This window comes from Pongo pygmaeus, chromosome 7 (genome assembly GCF_028885625.2).
Source record: "Pongo pygmaeus isolate AG05252 chromosome 7, NHGRI_mPonPyg2-v2.0_pri, whole genome shotgun sequence".
NCBI classification, from domain to species: Eukaryota; Metazoa; Chordata; class Mammalia; order Primates; family Hominidae; genus Pongo; species Pongo pygmaeus.
This window is the reverse complement of record NC_072380.2, coordinates 74935111-74951094: the sequence shown is the minus strand read 5'-3', so window position 1 is coordinate 74951094 and position 15984 is coordinate 74935111. Positions and strand designations below refer to the sequence as shown.

Here is a 15984-nt window from a genome sequence, read left to right as displayed (position 1 = left end):
GACTATTGATTAATCTGCCTTTTCTCCCACTGTTAGGTACAACTGAGCACTGGTGTACAGAGTCTTTGACCAGTTTAGTGAGGAGGAAAAGAAAGAGGACTGTTTGTTTTGGTTGTTGTTGTTGTTTGATAACTACTCAAAAGTAGGTATCTACTTTATAAGAGATTCAGCTGGGACTTATCAATTTATTAATTTTTTGACTTATTCAACTCAAATTCCAATAACTTTCAGGTTGAAATTCCAGTTAATATTGTTCATGCTCAACCAACTGTTTTTGGCTGTGCAGCCTGTCTTAGCTCTGGGTTGGAAGCATGCTGCTAACCTGTATATTAACTCCATCAGGTTGTAGAACTACTAATAAAACTCCTAAAAATAGAGATTTGAAGTTAACCTCTAAATGAAAAGTGTTGTCATTAGAACTGCACTTGTCAAGTGACAGCACCTGTTTGACTTATCGAGCATTTAAAAAAAAAAAAAACTCTGAGTAAGCATTAAATACATGATGCAATTTCTCTGCTTGTTTTCACTGCCTGATACTTTTAATCTCAGGGTCTGAGGTTTGGTCAAATAAATTGAGACAAGACCCCATCAGACTCTGGATTCCAACTCATATATCATGCACCACTCATCTGTTTGATAGGATTCATCAGACCCCTTTGAGGTTGTGTTCTGGAAGGAAGTTATAATGGCTAGCTACTTTGATTCATTTTGTTACAGATTCAAACAATGACTGCAATGCAATCTCTGGTTTGGTTAGGTGTGATTTCTTTATCTAAAATAATTTATTCTTTGAAAGTAAATTAAAACTTTGAAAGTAAATTAAAATTTTGAAAGTAGGCTGGGCATGGTGGCTCACGCCTGTAATCCCAGCACTTTGGGAGGCCGAGGTGGGAGGATCACGAGGTCAGGAGATCAAGACCATCCTGGCTAACACGGTGAAACCCCTTCTCCACTAAAAATACAAAAAAATTAGCCGGACATGGTGGCAGGTGCTTGTAGTTCCAGCCACTCAGGAGGCTGAGGCAGGAGAATGGTGTGAACCCGGGAGGCAGAGCTTGCAGTGAGCCGAGATCATGCCACTGCACTCCAGCCTGGGCGACAGAGGGCGACTCCGTCTCAAAAAAAAAAAAATTTTTTTTTGAAAGTAAATAAAAAAATGTGAGTCCCTAACAGAGTTGTGCCAAGAAGTGTCTTATACATCAGCAGGTACTCAATGAAGGTCATTTGTTGACCTATGGTGCTAAAGCTCTATCATATAACTTCAGTTCATAATATTAATAAATGTTTTTCCTTTGGGTGTTCTGCTAAAACATGATTTACCTGTTAAGCATCCCATTAACTTTTTTTTAGCACCTCATAATTTTTTTTTTTTTGCATCTCACCTGGAAGGTTGTGAATTTCAGTTTTTTTCATTGCATTTTATATGGTTTATACACATATAGATCTTTCTGTAATGTATTATTGTATTGATATCATTACTGTTACTCAGACTTCTAAATTCTGCCACCAGCATGCCTAAAATTGGTAATAGGTAAAACAACCGCTGACTGTCTGCTCGGCATAATGGTTAGGTGTCTGATGAAAAGTTGCTAACATATGATATGAGAGCAGTCCTTGGCCTTCTGAGTCTCTGCACGTGCTCTCACAAATTGAGTGTTTCAATATGTAGCGTCACCTTATTTGTGTGCAATTCAGTCTGTCAACTCTTGACTGTAACTTTAGTATGCTGAGTTCAAACATTTTAGACTCCAAATATAAAAGATTTCATAGCCCTGTAATGATTAGTTTCGGAAGCTGTATCTCATTCAAAAGGAACCCACAGGGAGAGAGAAAACAGTACTTACATGTGTCTTCTTCTTCCATGGAAATACTGATCACATAACAGGCATACACAAAACCCACCAACTGCAAAAGGGAAAAAATGTGTACCTTAAGAATCTATGCCAAGTTTCCATACTTAAAGAGCCAATATAATCTAATAAAGATAAATATTTATGAGCAACTTTTAAGAGTTTGCAGTGGAAAAAACTCTTTTAAAATGATAGCTGTGATTTTAAAAGAGCCTTTTCATTTCTATGTAGCCTTAATAGCTTTCTAAAAAGTACACAGAAATGGGGGAGGAAACCAATTTCTAGATATTTCACTTAGATTTTGATTTGGGACTTACAGTTCCTGTATTTTATAATCAGCAAAGATTATTAAGAAATCCATTTTAAAGTTGTGATTTTTTTCTGATGATTGAGCATTTTGTACTAGCACTAATTAACTATAACTATTTTAATGTTTAAAAGCTACAGAAGGAATCAAAACTTGTTGCTTATAAATTAAATACCAATCATCTACTTAATTATTTATAGTGCTCTGGGAATGTAAATCATATTTGGATACTAAATTGCTTTGTTAATCATACCACAAGAAAACACATTAACTTGCTGGTGATTCAGTAGTGATAAAATAAAATAGAAGAGATGATTTGTACTTTGGATACTAGTAATTCAGAGAATAAATGCAGGAGTAGAATTTAACCTCTGCATTTATGATGCTAAGAGGACAATTTTTATTCCATGGAGCCAAAGACACTGCAATTCCTAGAGGACAAAATTGTCTACGAATCTAGTCCAGTCTAAAAATACTTACTATAAGCACTTCAATAGGTACGAAAAATAGATACTTGATAGCTGCTATAGTTTATCTTCTTGTCTTTGTTAACGTTTGTTTCCACCCTTTACCCCCATTATAAAATAATACTTGGAAAAGAAACTTTTTCTGATAGTCCTGGTGTCAAAGGCTAAAGTTTCCAATGCAGAGAACAAGATATCTGGGGCTTTTGACTACCCACATGAATTAGGACCCTGAGCTTGTAATCCATCTCTGGACTGTCTAGACAAAGGCCAAGAAGCCCTGAGAGGGTGAGAGGTTAGAGAAAATTTTAGGGTGAGGTCTAGGAGAAGGACTTACAGAGAAATCTGCCAGGGTGCTGATGGCTCCTCCCACTCAGTGGGCACCTGCTCTCATCTCAAGCCAAGTGATGGGGTGCTTCAGAAAGCACTTGGGGAGCTTAACATTTCTTACACTTTGGGAAAAGCACTTGGGGAGCTTAACATTTCTTACACTTTGGGAAATATGGGGGCTTGGCACCTAACTCACACTTGGAAGAGTCAAAAGGCAAGAGGCTGTGTCTAGAGGGGCTTTTGGTTGCAGTGTGTGGAGACAAGATTGGGCAGAATTGGCAGGACATTATGTGTGTGTGTGTGCCCTTAGCCTGGGGGTAAGGCCTCTGGAGAGGTCTTCCTGTGCTGTTCTGGAGTTGGAGCCATCCCAGAGGACTTCCTGGTAGGGCAGGAGACATCAGAAGAAGGATGGTGGTAGTTTGGCTGTAGAAGGCAAGTAGGGATGCAAAGTGGGAAACCAGGGAGGCTGATCATCCGAGAAACAGGTAGGGATCCTAAAGGGAGGGTGGGGTGGGATTCTGAAGAACCCCTAAAAGCACACTACAAGAAGACGCATGAGCGTGTGGGAGCTGTCACACCCAGAGAGTATCCCTGCCAGATTACAATGGAACCTGTCATGCTAACACCTTGTTCCCTCCTTTTCTCCCATCATTTCTCCTTCTACTTCATCCCCACGATAACGCAGAGGAACAGTGAGAGAAGTGGGGTGAGAAGAGGAGGAAGCAGTGCTGTGTTCCTTACTCTCTGCAAATCTGCAAGTTGAAATCAGGCCCAAGCTGAGTGAGAGAGTTTTTTAGTAGATGAGAATTTGCAGTGACGTGGACTAGATATTTAATATCTATGAGGAGCTAAAAGAGCTATAAATTCTGCTTGAATATGATCCAAAGGGTGAGATGAAACAAAGCCGTAATGTGTACTTGAAGGGGCAGTGAGAGAACAAACAAAATTGCCTTTTGACTGTATTCTACCAGTCCATTCAGTAAACCAGTTACATACACAAGAAAGAAATAGTCCCTAATCCCATCACTAATAACTTTACAATAGTTTTCTTTCCAATCTTTCTCTCTTGTAGTTGCTATATATCACTTATACTCTTATGACCCAAGTTAATACTCTTCATAAGCTTAATTATTAATGACTACATAAATTTGTATTATTTAAATATACTGCTATGCATTAATGTTCTGTTATTGAAAGTTGTTTTCAAGTTATAAATGATATTATGAAAATATTAATGCCTTTTCTGAATTTTTGATGATCTGATTCCTAGAGGTAAAATTATTATTTGAGAAGCGCCATTGAATATTTTTATGACATTTTTTGTACATTATTGGTTTTCGGAAAGTTTGCGTCATCTATCCTACCACAGCAGTGACTGACAGTGCTTGCTTTTCCATACCATAGGATAGTTCCACTTAAAAATACATGCCAAGAAAATAAACAAAATGGCATCTCTTCATTTATTTATTTTTGCAATAGTTCTTTTTCATCTGACATATTTTCATGTTTTATTAGCCATTTATGTTTTTTCTTTTGTGAATTACCTCAGAAGTTTTTTGCTCATTTATTAACTTGATTTTGCTTTCATTAATTTATATGAGGTCTTATGGGGGAAAGCCTTTGCCATATTTGTTGCAAATTTTTGTTTCTTTATGTTAGCCTGTGATAGTGATGGCTTCATAATGTCGGGACATTTTCTTAGTAAACCATATGTTAGAAGGCGTTTGCCAGCAAACAACTTTCTAGTTCTTGGTGTGTTCTCCCTTAGGGGTGTGTGTGTGTATGTGTATACCTGCAAGCATGCATACGTGTAAATCAAGAACTCTCTTGCATTAGTTTTCTGTTGCTGCTGTAAGAGATTGCTGCAAACTTAGTGGCTTAAAACAACACAAATCTTACAGTTCTGAAGGTCAGGTGTCTATGAGGCTAAAATCAAGGTGTCAGCAGGGCTGTACTCCTGGAAGATCTGGCAAACTCTGTTTCCTTGCCTTTTTCAGCCACTAGAGGATGCCTGCATTCCTTAGCTGCTGATTCCGTCTCAGGCTGCCATCTTCCTGGTCCTTCCTCCCCTGCCTTCCTGTCCTACTGTTAAGGATGCTGGACACACCTGGACAACTTAGGACAATCCCTCCATGTTAAGGTCACATGATTATCAATCAATTTTATCTGCAACCTTTATTCATTCTCCTTTGCCATGTGCAGTGATTTATTCACAGGTTCCAGAGATGAGGACGTGGAAATCTTTAGGGAACTGTTATTCTGCCTATCACATCTGTGAACTCATATTTAGACTTGCAGCAGGTTCTGCACAATTTAGGCCACAGTGGAGATGGAGAAATGACACTGAGAAAATTACTTAAGTCTTACACAGGAACAGAAAACCAAACATCTCATGTTCTCACTCATAATTGGGAGTTGAACAATGGGAACACATGGACACAGGAAGGGGAACAACACAGACCAGGGCCTGTAGGGGGCAAGGAGGGGAGAGCATTAGAACAAATACCTAATGCATGCGGGGCTTAAAACCTAAATGACAGGTTGATGGGTGCAGCAAGCCACCGTGGCACATGCATACCTGTGTAACAAACCTGCATGTTCTGCACATGTATCCCAGAACTTAAAGTATAATAGCAAAAAAACAAAAAAAAAGATTAAAGTAACTACTCAAAAAACTTAAAAAAAGAAAATTACTTGAGTTTTAATGTATGAAGTATGATTATGACATCCTAATTTTAAAAAATGATGAGAGGAAAATTTGACAAGTCACAGTTCATAGCACTCCATTCTTGTCAGCAAATGCCATCTTTTAATATTGGGGAGAAAACTATGATCATCAATTTGGTGTTTGTACATCTAGTCCATGTTTTCCCATCCTACCTACAAATATATATCCTAAAAGCAGAACATAATTATTTTATTTATTTATTTAACTTTTATTTTAGGTTTGGGGGTACATGTGAAGGTTTGTTACATAGGCAAGCACATGTCAGGGGTTTGTTGTACAGATTATTTCATCACGCAGATATTAAGTCCAGTACCCAATAGTTATCTTTTCTGCTCCTCTTCTTCCTCCCATCCTCCACCCTCAAATAGGCCCCAGTGTCTATTGTTTCCTTCTTTGCATTCATAAGTTCTTATCATTTAGCTCTCATTTATAAGTGAGAACATGTGATATTTGGGTTTTCTGTTCCTGCATTAGTTTGCTAAGGAAAATAGCCTCCAGCTCCATCCATTTTCCCACAAACGATATGATTTCATTATTTTTTATGGTTGCATAGTATTCCATGGAGTATATGTACCACAATTTCTTTATCCAGTCTATCATTGATGGGCATTTGGGTTGATTCCATGTTTTTATTATTGAGAATAGTGCAGCAATAAACATAGGCATGCATGTCTCTTTATGATAGAGTGATTTATATTCCTTTGGGTATACACCCAGCAACAGGACTGCTGGGTTGCATGGTAGCTCTGCTTTTTGCTCTTTGAGGAATTGCCACACTGATTTTCACAATGGTTGACCTAATTTACACTCCCACCAAAAGTGTATAAGCAGATCATAATTATTTTAAATAGCACATTTCAAACAGTTTTCTTTACAATTTCAAATTCTAGGGGTATTGTCTTTTCACTTTGATTAGGTCATTGTTGTTTTTATTTTGCATTGTATCTGACAGGCAGCTTGTACTAAGAGGAGGACACACGTCAACTCTGCTATTAAAAAAATTCATACATGTCCATAATTAGTTTTATCTTCAATGCATGGATTCTTCCAAGATAACGTCTTTGCCACTTGAAATTTTGTGAACATTAGTTTTCTTAAAAACGGATCATATAATCTGTAAATCTACTAAACCCTGCACAGAGATTGTAATTCATCTCAGTACACCCAACATGATCGTCACTTCTAACTGCATTATACTATGGAGTTTTGCTCCCCCACAGGCTACTGCTAGCATAGTCACGCATCGCATAACAACATTTCCGTCAGTGATGAACCACATAAATAATGGTGGTCTCATGAAAGTATAACAGGACTGAAAAATTCCTATTGACATTGTAGTTGTTGTGACATCATAGCACATGCAACACTCACATATTTGTGCTAATGCTGTTGTAAACAAACCTACTGTGCTGCCAATCATATAAAAGTATAGCAAACACAAATACATATAGCATATAATACTTGATATTGATAGTAAACCATGATGCTACTGGTTTATGTATTTATACTATACTTCTTACTGTAGAGTGTACTCCTTCTACCTAAAAAAAAAAAAATGTTCAATGCAAAAGAGCCTCAGGCAGGTCCTTCAGAAGGTGTTTCAGAAGGCATTGTTATCATAGGAGATCACAGGAGATGACAGCTCCATGCCTGTTATTGCCGCTGAAACACCTTCCCATGAAAGAGGATGTAGAGGGAGAAGACAGTGATATTGATGATACTGACCCCAGTGACATTGATGATTAGGCCGAGGCTAATGTGTGTGTTTGGATCTCAGTTTTTTCTTTTCTTTTCTTTCTTTCTCTTTTTTTTTGAGAAAGAGTTTTGCTCTTGTTGCCCAGGCTGGAGTGCAATGGCACAATCTCAGCTCACCAGAACCTCCGCCTCCTGGGTTCAGGGGATTCTCCTGCCTCAGCCTCCTGAGTCGCTGGGATTATAGGCATGCACCACCATGCCTGGCTAATTGTGTATTTTTAGTAGAGACGGGGTTTCTTCATGTTGGTCAGGCTGATCTCGAACTCCTGACCTCAGGTGATCCGCCCTCCTTGGCCTCCCAAAGTGCTAGGATTAGAGGCGTGAGTCACCGCATCCAGCTGGATCTTAGTTTTTAACAAAGAAGTTTAAAAAGTTAAAAAAAATTAATATAAAAGGTCTTATAAATAAGGATGTAAAGAAAAAATATTTTTGTAGAGCTGCACAAGGTCGATGTGTTTGTGTTACAAGTTAAGTGATATTTTAAGAGTCAAAAGATTCTTTAAAAAGTTTATAAAGTAAAAATGTTACAGTAAACTAAAACGAACTTATTATTGAAGAAAGTAAATTAAAAAATTAAATGTAGTATAGCCTAAGTGTACAGTGTTTATAGTCTACAGCAGTGTGGAATAATGTCCTAAGGCCTTCACATTCACCCATCGCTCCCTCACTTACTCACCGAGAGCAACTTCCAGTCCTGCAAGCTCCATTTATGTTAAGTGCTTATCAATATACAGGCTTATCAACTTTTACGTGTTATACCATATTTTTACTGTACTTCTTCTATGTTCTATATTTAGATATATTTATTATATCTAAATATATATACTATATTATATATAGTATATATAAAATATACTTCTTCTATATTTAGATATATTTAGATACATAAATACTTACCATTGTGTTACAATTGCCTATAGTATTCAGTACAGTAACAGTGCTATAGAGGTTTGTAGCCTAGGTGTGTAGTCAGCTACACCACCTAGGTCTGTGTAAGTAAACTCTATGATGTTCGCACAATGATGAAATCGCCTAAGGCCGCATTTCTCAGAATGTATCCCTGTAGTTAAGTGACATATGACCTTCTGGCATGTAGGCCTAGTGAGGCTACCAGTGTTAAACTATAAGTCAGATATTGTTACAAGCTAATGTTCCTTAGGTTTTTAGATAAAAAATAAATAGAAAAGGAAGCTGCAACTTCCCATGCTTCCACGGATTATCCTGTGTACCCCTTTTGATACATGCATTTTCTGTTGTTACTTTGTACACCTCTTTGAATTCATTACTTTGGAGAACTTACTTTAAATATGATCCTTTAGCTTGAAAAATAGTTCAGTAAGTTTGGGAGACATGAATTCTAGTGTCATAAACATTGATAAACCAGATTTCTTTTGAAACCTAAAGAGCTAGACCAAGCAGCAGCCAGGCAGATCAAGTCTTTTCCTATAAACTGTGACTAAAATGATCTACACTCTGGATTTTCATTCAGTGGCACTGCAAGGAAGGAGAAGGATAGTAACAGAATGAAGGAATCAGGCTGCAATGGAAAATTTCTGAACGAGGAGTTCTGTTGTTTTGCCTATAGACAGAAATTTAGATGATGCATTGCGAATTCTATCTTGGAAGTTGCTTATTGGATCATAAGCCCATAGTTGCTTGATAGCTTTTGTATTCCAATGATTATTCCTCCACAACAAACTCAGGTAAGTTAAATCCCACAGATCATTATTTTTTCATCCATTTAGGTGAGAGGTAAGCAAAGATCATCAAAATGTTTTGATTGAGTACTATGGGACTTTTCCAGTGTAAAGCTAAAGTCTTCATGATAGCTCAATGCCACAACGAATATTATTTTCTAATGTTCTAATACATTGCCTCCCTCTTTTTTTGGAAAAAATATAATGCTTCTACCCACACCTTTATATTGACTTAAAGCGAATTATTATTTTGTCTTTTTTGATGTTTTTCAATATGAGAATGATTCCTCAAGTATATGTTAGCATATTGTTAACCTCTTTGACAGGAAATATGTATTTTGGTGTTTTCTAATATTGGCTCATTCAATTTGTCATGCTGGAGTCCATCAGCATTTATTGGTTGGTCCATCAGCATTTACTGGTTCATCCATTGGCATTTACTGGAAAAAAGGCCTGAGGATTGACGAGAACATCTCTTGAGAACAAACTCAGTCATGCTGATACATTGTTTTCACATATCAATATGTAGAGTTAATTTGATGGAGTTGAGCCTGGAAATCCAACATGAGACCAATTTCCCTTGAAAAAAAAATCCTGTCTCGATGGAAGAATCTTGACCTGAAACTAAGTGTATACCACCCTCTACTAGATTATCTTTCCACTGTTGTAAGAGGACTGGAAAGTATTAACTGTTAGTAGTTGAACCATATATTATTTTGTTATACATATTCATACATTTAAGGATAAAAATCTAAGTACCCTCTAAGAAATCTGTATAATATAAAATAAAATTGCACTTGTTGCAGGAAATTTTTCTGTGATTTTAATGCACACTTTCTTCTAGGCTAAAAATGAAGATGTTGACCAGATGACTAACATTGAAAAATAAATGCAAGCTTTGTAGTCTTGATTTTATCTTTCAAGTAAGTACAGTTAAAATTCAAAGAGAGATTTGGGAGTAGGATGAGACATGAAGAAAGCTATGTATGAGAAAATGGTTATAGATGAACTTTTATGAAGGCAAAAGAGAGTAAGCTCTTTGGATAATTTTTTCAGAAATATGTGTTTACTTAAGTTCTATGTAACTTATATTTCTTTCTTATAATTTTAAGACCATGGATTATTATAAAAATATTGGTTTAACTGCACTTTCTGAAAAGGTTCATTGTCTATGTGCTAAAGAGAACTGGTCAATTTATTTATTTTTCTTTTTCCAAATAACAAGTCTTTTGATGGATAGAAAGTAAGGTTAGTTTCTTAACATGGAAGCATGTAATGTCTCCCTATCCAGTGAATATTTTCTTACTGATAAATGTGGGAATGCACAGTTTTAAAAGAACAGAACAATGTATAGCAAGAAGAAATTTGTCAGATCTAACTATTCACTAATGGACCTTAATATTGTCTTGATAGATGACATGAAAGAATTTTTGGCCAGGCAATTGAGATAGACAGTACCATTAGCTGAAAACAATAAGACAATGACATGCCATACTAGAAATATTAAATCATTCTTCAAGTCCTCAAACAGAATTTGCCAACCATCATCTCAATATTATTATGAATGAATTAATTAAAACATTTCCTTTTACTTTTGCCTTATTGATGGGCACACTCATGAAATATTTACTCCAAAAATTACTTTTGCTATTGTGATTAACCAAACTGCTGCTTAATTAATAATGTTACCCTCATGAGAAACTGTCTAGACATCACGTTCATCAGCAATTTGTAGATGGCTGACTGTTGTGTAGTTCTTGATTTCCCAGAATTTGAATTTAAATAGTCTCTGTGGCTTTCTGCTTGTCTACAAGAAATGGAAAATGCATTCTTGCCAATAACAAATACTCGCAAAGTAAATAACATCAGCAGAACAATCCTGATTATCTCTGCTTTTAATAAAATTTTGAAAAGAGTCATTCATTTTAAAGACAACTTTTGTCTTCTCTCACTAAAGGTATCCATTTCTGTAGTTATATAACTTAAAATGACTTTCTTCTCTATATTGTAAATTCTGACAGCATACATTCCATCTTCTTTGATATATTTAATTAATGCAAATGACATAAAGCTACATTCTAACTCCACTTTTTGTTAAGAGATTGATTAGTTTTTGCAAATAGGATTTGTATGTGGGATTGGTTTGTTTTGACCTGCAGGCCTTGTATAAGAATTGACTAGATTAGTTTTCACACCTGTAGGTACTAGGAGGATAACCACTGGCTGTGTGTCCTCCTAGTTGTGAATCTTATTAAGAATGAATTAAAAAATTGAGTCATCCCTGAAATCATGTGTCTTTAGTGACCACTTTTATGTGAAATAGAGGGATTAAAAAAGGTCATCCAGGGAACTCAGAGAAGAGAGGCATTCAATGAGAGGATTGCTGGGCTTGAAGAAAGGCAGAAGAATCCTTGAACAACATAACTCCCCAATCACTCTCCTAAGTTTCCCCACATTCACACTTAAGCCTTAAAGCTTAAAAGAATCCTTAAGGAATGGTAGAAGTTTCTCTATTTAATATATGGTACATTAGTCTGTTCTCATGCTGCTAATAAAGGCATACCTAAGACTGGGTAATTTATACCTAAATTACTATTTACTAGGTAAATAAAGACATACCTAAGACTGGGTAATTTATAAAGGAAAGAGGTTTAATGGACTCACAGCTCCATGACTGAGGAGGCCTCACAATCATGGCAGAAGGCAAAGGTGGGGAAAAGTCATGTCTTACATGGTGGGAGGCAAGAGAGTGTGTGCAGGGGAACTCCCCTTTATAAAACCATCAGATATTGTGAGACTTATTCACTATCATGAGAACAGCATGGGAAAGACCCACAGCCAAGATTCAACTGCCTCCAACTGGGTCCCTCCCATGACATGTGGGAATTATGGGAGCTATAATTCAAGATGAGATTTGGGTGGGGACACAGCCAAACCATAACATTCCACTCCTGGCCCCTACCAAATCTCATGTCCTCACATTTCAAAATGAATCATGCCTTCCCAACTGTCCACCAAAGTCTTAATGCATTTCAGCATTAACCCAAAAATGCAGAGTCTAAAGTCTCATCTGAGACAAAGCAAGTCCCTTCCACCTATGAACCTGTAAAATCAAAAGCACGTTAATTACTTCCAAGATACAATGGGGGCACAGGCATTGGGTAAATACACCTGTTCCAAATGGGAGAAATTGGCCAAACAAAGGAGCTACAGGCCCCTTGGAAGTCCAAAATCCAGCAGGGCAGTAAGCACCAAAATGATCTCCTTTGACTCCCTGTCTCACATCCAGGTCACACTGATGCAAGGGGTGGGTTCCCATGGTCTTGAGCAGCTCCACAGCTGTGGCTTTGCAGGGTATCACCCCCATCCTGGCTGCTTTCATAGACTGGCATTGAGTGTCTGTGGCTTTTCCAGGTCCATGGTGCAAGCTGTCGGTGGATCTACCATTCTGGGGTCTGAAGGACAGTGGCCCTCATCTCACAGCTCCACTAGGCATTGCCCCAGTGGGGACTCTGTGTGGGGTTTCCCATCGCACATTTCCCTTCTGCACTGCACCAGCAGAGGTTCTCCATGAGGGCTCTGCTCCTGCAGCACACCTCTGCCTGGACATCCAGGTATTTCCATACATCCTCTGAAATTTAGGTGGAGGTTCTCAAACCTCAGTTCTTAATTTCTGTGCCTCTGCAGGCCGAATACCATGTGTAAGCTGCCAAGGCTTGGGACTTGCACCCTCTGAAACAACAGTCTGAGCTGTACATTGGCCTCTTTTAGCCACGACTGGGATGCAGTGCACCAAGTCTCCAGACTGTACAAAGCAGCAAGGTCCTGGGCCCAGCCCATGAAACCATTTTTTCCTCCTAGGCCTACCAGCTTGTTATGGGATGGGCTGCCATGAAGACCTCTGAAATGCCTTGGAGATATTTTCCCCATTGTCCCAGCAATTAACATTTGGCTTCTTATACAAATTTCTGCAGCCAGCTTGAATTTCTCCTCAGAAAATGGGTTTTGCTTTTGAATTGCATCATCAGCCTGCAAATTTTCTGAACTTTAATGCTCTGCTTCCCTTTTAAACATAAATTCCAATTCCAAACCATATCTTTATTAATACATAAATACATTAATATATTAATACTTAACAGCACCAAATCACCTCTTAAATGCTTTGTTGCTTAGTAATTTCTTCTGTCTGATACCCTAAATTATCTCTTTCAAATTCAAAGATCTACAGATCTCTAGGGCAGGGGCAAAATGCCACCTGTTAAACATAGCAAGAATCACCTTTATTTTACTTTCTAACAAGTTCCTCATCTCTATCTGAGACTACTCAACCAGGACTTCATTGTCCATATCACTATCAGCATTTTGAACAAAGCTATTCAATAAGTCTCTAGGGAGTTCCAAACTTTTTCACACCTTCCTGTCTTCTGAGCCCTTCAAACTGTTCCACTCTCTGCCTGTTACCTAGTTTCAAAGTTGATTCTACATCTTTGGGTATCTTTACAGCAATACCCCACTCCTGGTACCAATTTACTCTATTAGTCTGTTCTCACACTGCTAATAAAGACATACTACCCAATACTGGGTAATTTATAAAGGAAAGAGGTTTAATTGACTCACAGTTGCACATGGCTGGGGAGGCCTCACAATAATGGCGGAAGGCAAATGATGAGCAAAATCATGTCTTACATGGCAGCATGCAAGAAATCGTGTGCAGGGAAACTCCCCTTTATAAAACCATCAGATCTCATGAAACTTATTCACTATCACAAGAACAGCATGGAAAAGTCCCACTCCCATGATTCAATTGTCTCCCATCAGGTCCCTCCCATGACATGTGGGAATTATTGGAGCTACAATTCAAGATGAGATTTGGGTGGGGACACAGCCAAACCATATCACACAGGTTCTACAGTAATGCTTGTTAGTTATTTTTTCCTCAAGTTCAAAATGACTCTATGAAATCCTTCACCAAGGCTGCCTGTGGGAGGCAGACAGACTGACACACTGCTCTGTGCAGAGCTTTATTCCAATGAAAGTCATTAAGTTGAACATTTGTGAATAGAAAGCTTCTATATGTAACATATTTTGGTTAAGGTATTAAGTAACTTCTAAGAGAAAGCATAGCTACTTAATGTCAGAAACTTTGCAGGGATTTTACCCTACTTATAAATTAACAAATTAGCCTATTACTGTTCCATGGGTGCTGGGTCAGAAACAAAGGACTTTTACTCACAGTGCAGAGGGCAACACAAGTTTCATATCTCTGTTCTCCATTTATCATGCCTCTCGGGCCTTGATGGATGCTCGCACACCTGTGGGTTGTGTTACTGGAAGGAAATTCTGTGCTGTTTTCACAGTAAGGTGAAGCCAGCCTACTTTCTGTGGGGGTGAGATGGGGAAGAAGTTACCTCATGCACGAAGGTTGCTTGATGAAAGCACAATGCTGAGAAATTCTCAGGTAAAGAGCAATGACACATCTAGAGGTTAATAGAATATCTGTAGATGGCATTTAAAGCCATGTGACTGAATTAGATCATTAAGGGAGTGAGTGAAGTCAGAGAAGGGGTCCATGGATGAAGTTCTGGAGCATCACAACATTCAGCAATTGGAGAGAAGACTAGAAACCAGCAAAAGAGATCAAAAAGGACTGACCAGAGAAGTCTGAGGGGTACAGAAATTGAGGCTATTGGCTGTGTTAAAGGTCTCTGATAGGTTAAGAACAATGACTGAGCATTGAACACTGGACTGGACCAGTGGAAGACATCAGTGGTCTTAATGATGGTCATTTTCATGGAGAGAAGGGCAAAAATCTGATCAGAGCAGGTTCAAGAGAAAATAGAATGTTAACAGTTCTTTCAAGGAGTTTTACTGAAAGAGGAGGAGAAAAAGGATAGTTGCTGGAGAAAAATATGAAATCAGTGAGGTTTCTTTATTTTCTTAAAGGTGAGTTTTATAGCAATTACAGCATGTTTGAATTTTGATGGCAGTAAACACCTTCTTAAATCTTTATTCACAATTTGAGGTAGGCACTCAATAACTAAGATTATTTAACTGGTGCAAGTGCACATGCACTTGTTATCCACTTCCAGTCCCTTTATGATCCTGCCTCAGCCTGGCTCCAAGGCTTATCTTCCACTCTCCTCTGCCATGCATCTGTACTCCAACTCCCTGAGTACACCCCATTCTTTGCTTGCCCATGACCCGCTCACCCTGTTCTCACATCTCTGCATTTACAAACTCTCTCATTCTTTAAGCCCAGTTGTAAATGTCACTTTCTTTGATTTCTTTAGTTGATCCATCTCTAGTCTGAACAGTCTCTGCACTTTGTTCTTATATCTGTAATGGCAGCTTCAAGGTACTGCTTTGTATCACAGCATTGTGTCCATTCGTTATCTTCTAAGTAGGTCCTGGAAGGCAGGAACTACTCTCCGAGAGACCTGATGCAAATATCGTGTCCTCTGAGAGTCCTGCCCCAGCTCCATCAGGGACAGAATCTGCTTCTTCCTCTACTTTGACACATCATCATACTCCTTGAATACGGCACATTTCGCATGGTGATTATACTTATTTACATGTTCGTCTCTACTATGAAGCTCTTTCAGGATGAGAGCTTTTTCTCAATTCAACTTTGCATTTCTAACACTTAGCACTGCCTGCTAAGAAGAATGTTTCATCAAATGCTTCTGAATGAATAAATGAGAAGAATTGCATTGCAAAGTGAGGTAAGGGAGGAAAACCAGGATGTCTGAAATACAGTGGATGAATTTCAGAACTCCAGCATAGTAGCAGTTCTGAAGTTCCCTTGTGGATCACCATGTTGCTCAGACACTGTAAACTCCAGCTCTGCTTGTGT

General features: G+C 38.1%; 1 protein-coding gene across 4 annotated transcripts in view; it reads right to left on the bottom strand.

The window, feature by feature from the left end:
- Positions 1-15984, bottom strand: part of NKAIN3 (sodium/potassium transporting ATPase interacting 3) — an 802780-nt gene that overhangs the window by 79481 nt on the left and 707315 nt on the right. For all 4 annotated transcript variants that reach the window (XR_008504228.2, XM_054499190.2, XM_063668809.1 and 1 more), the window contains exon 5: positions 1845-1905. Coding sequence is in view for 3 of the 4 variants with exons in the window: in XM_054499190.2 (XP_054355165.1) it covers positions 1845-1905 (61 nt within the window). In the remaining variant the exon portion in view is untranslated. The remainder of the gene's footprint in view (positions 1-1844; positions 1906-15984) is intronic.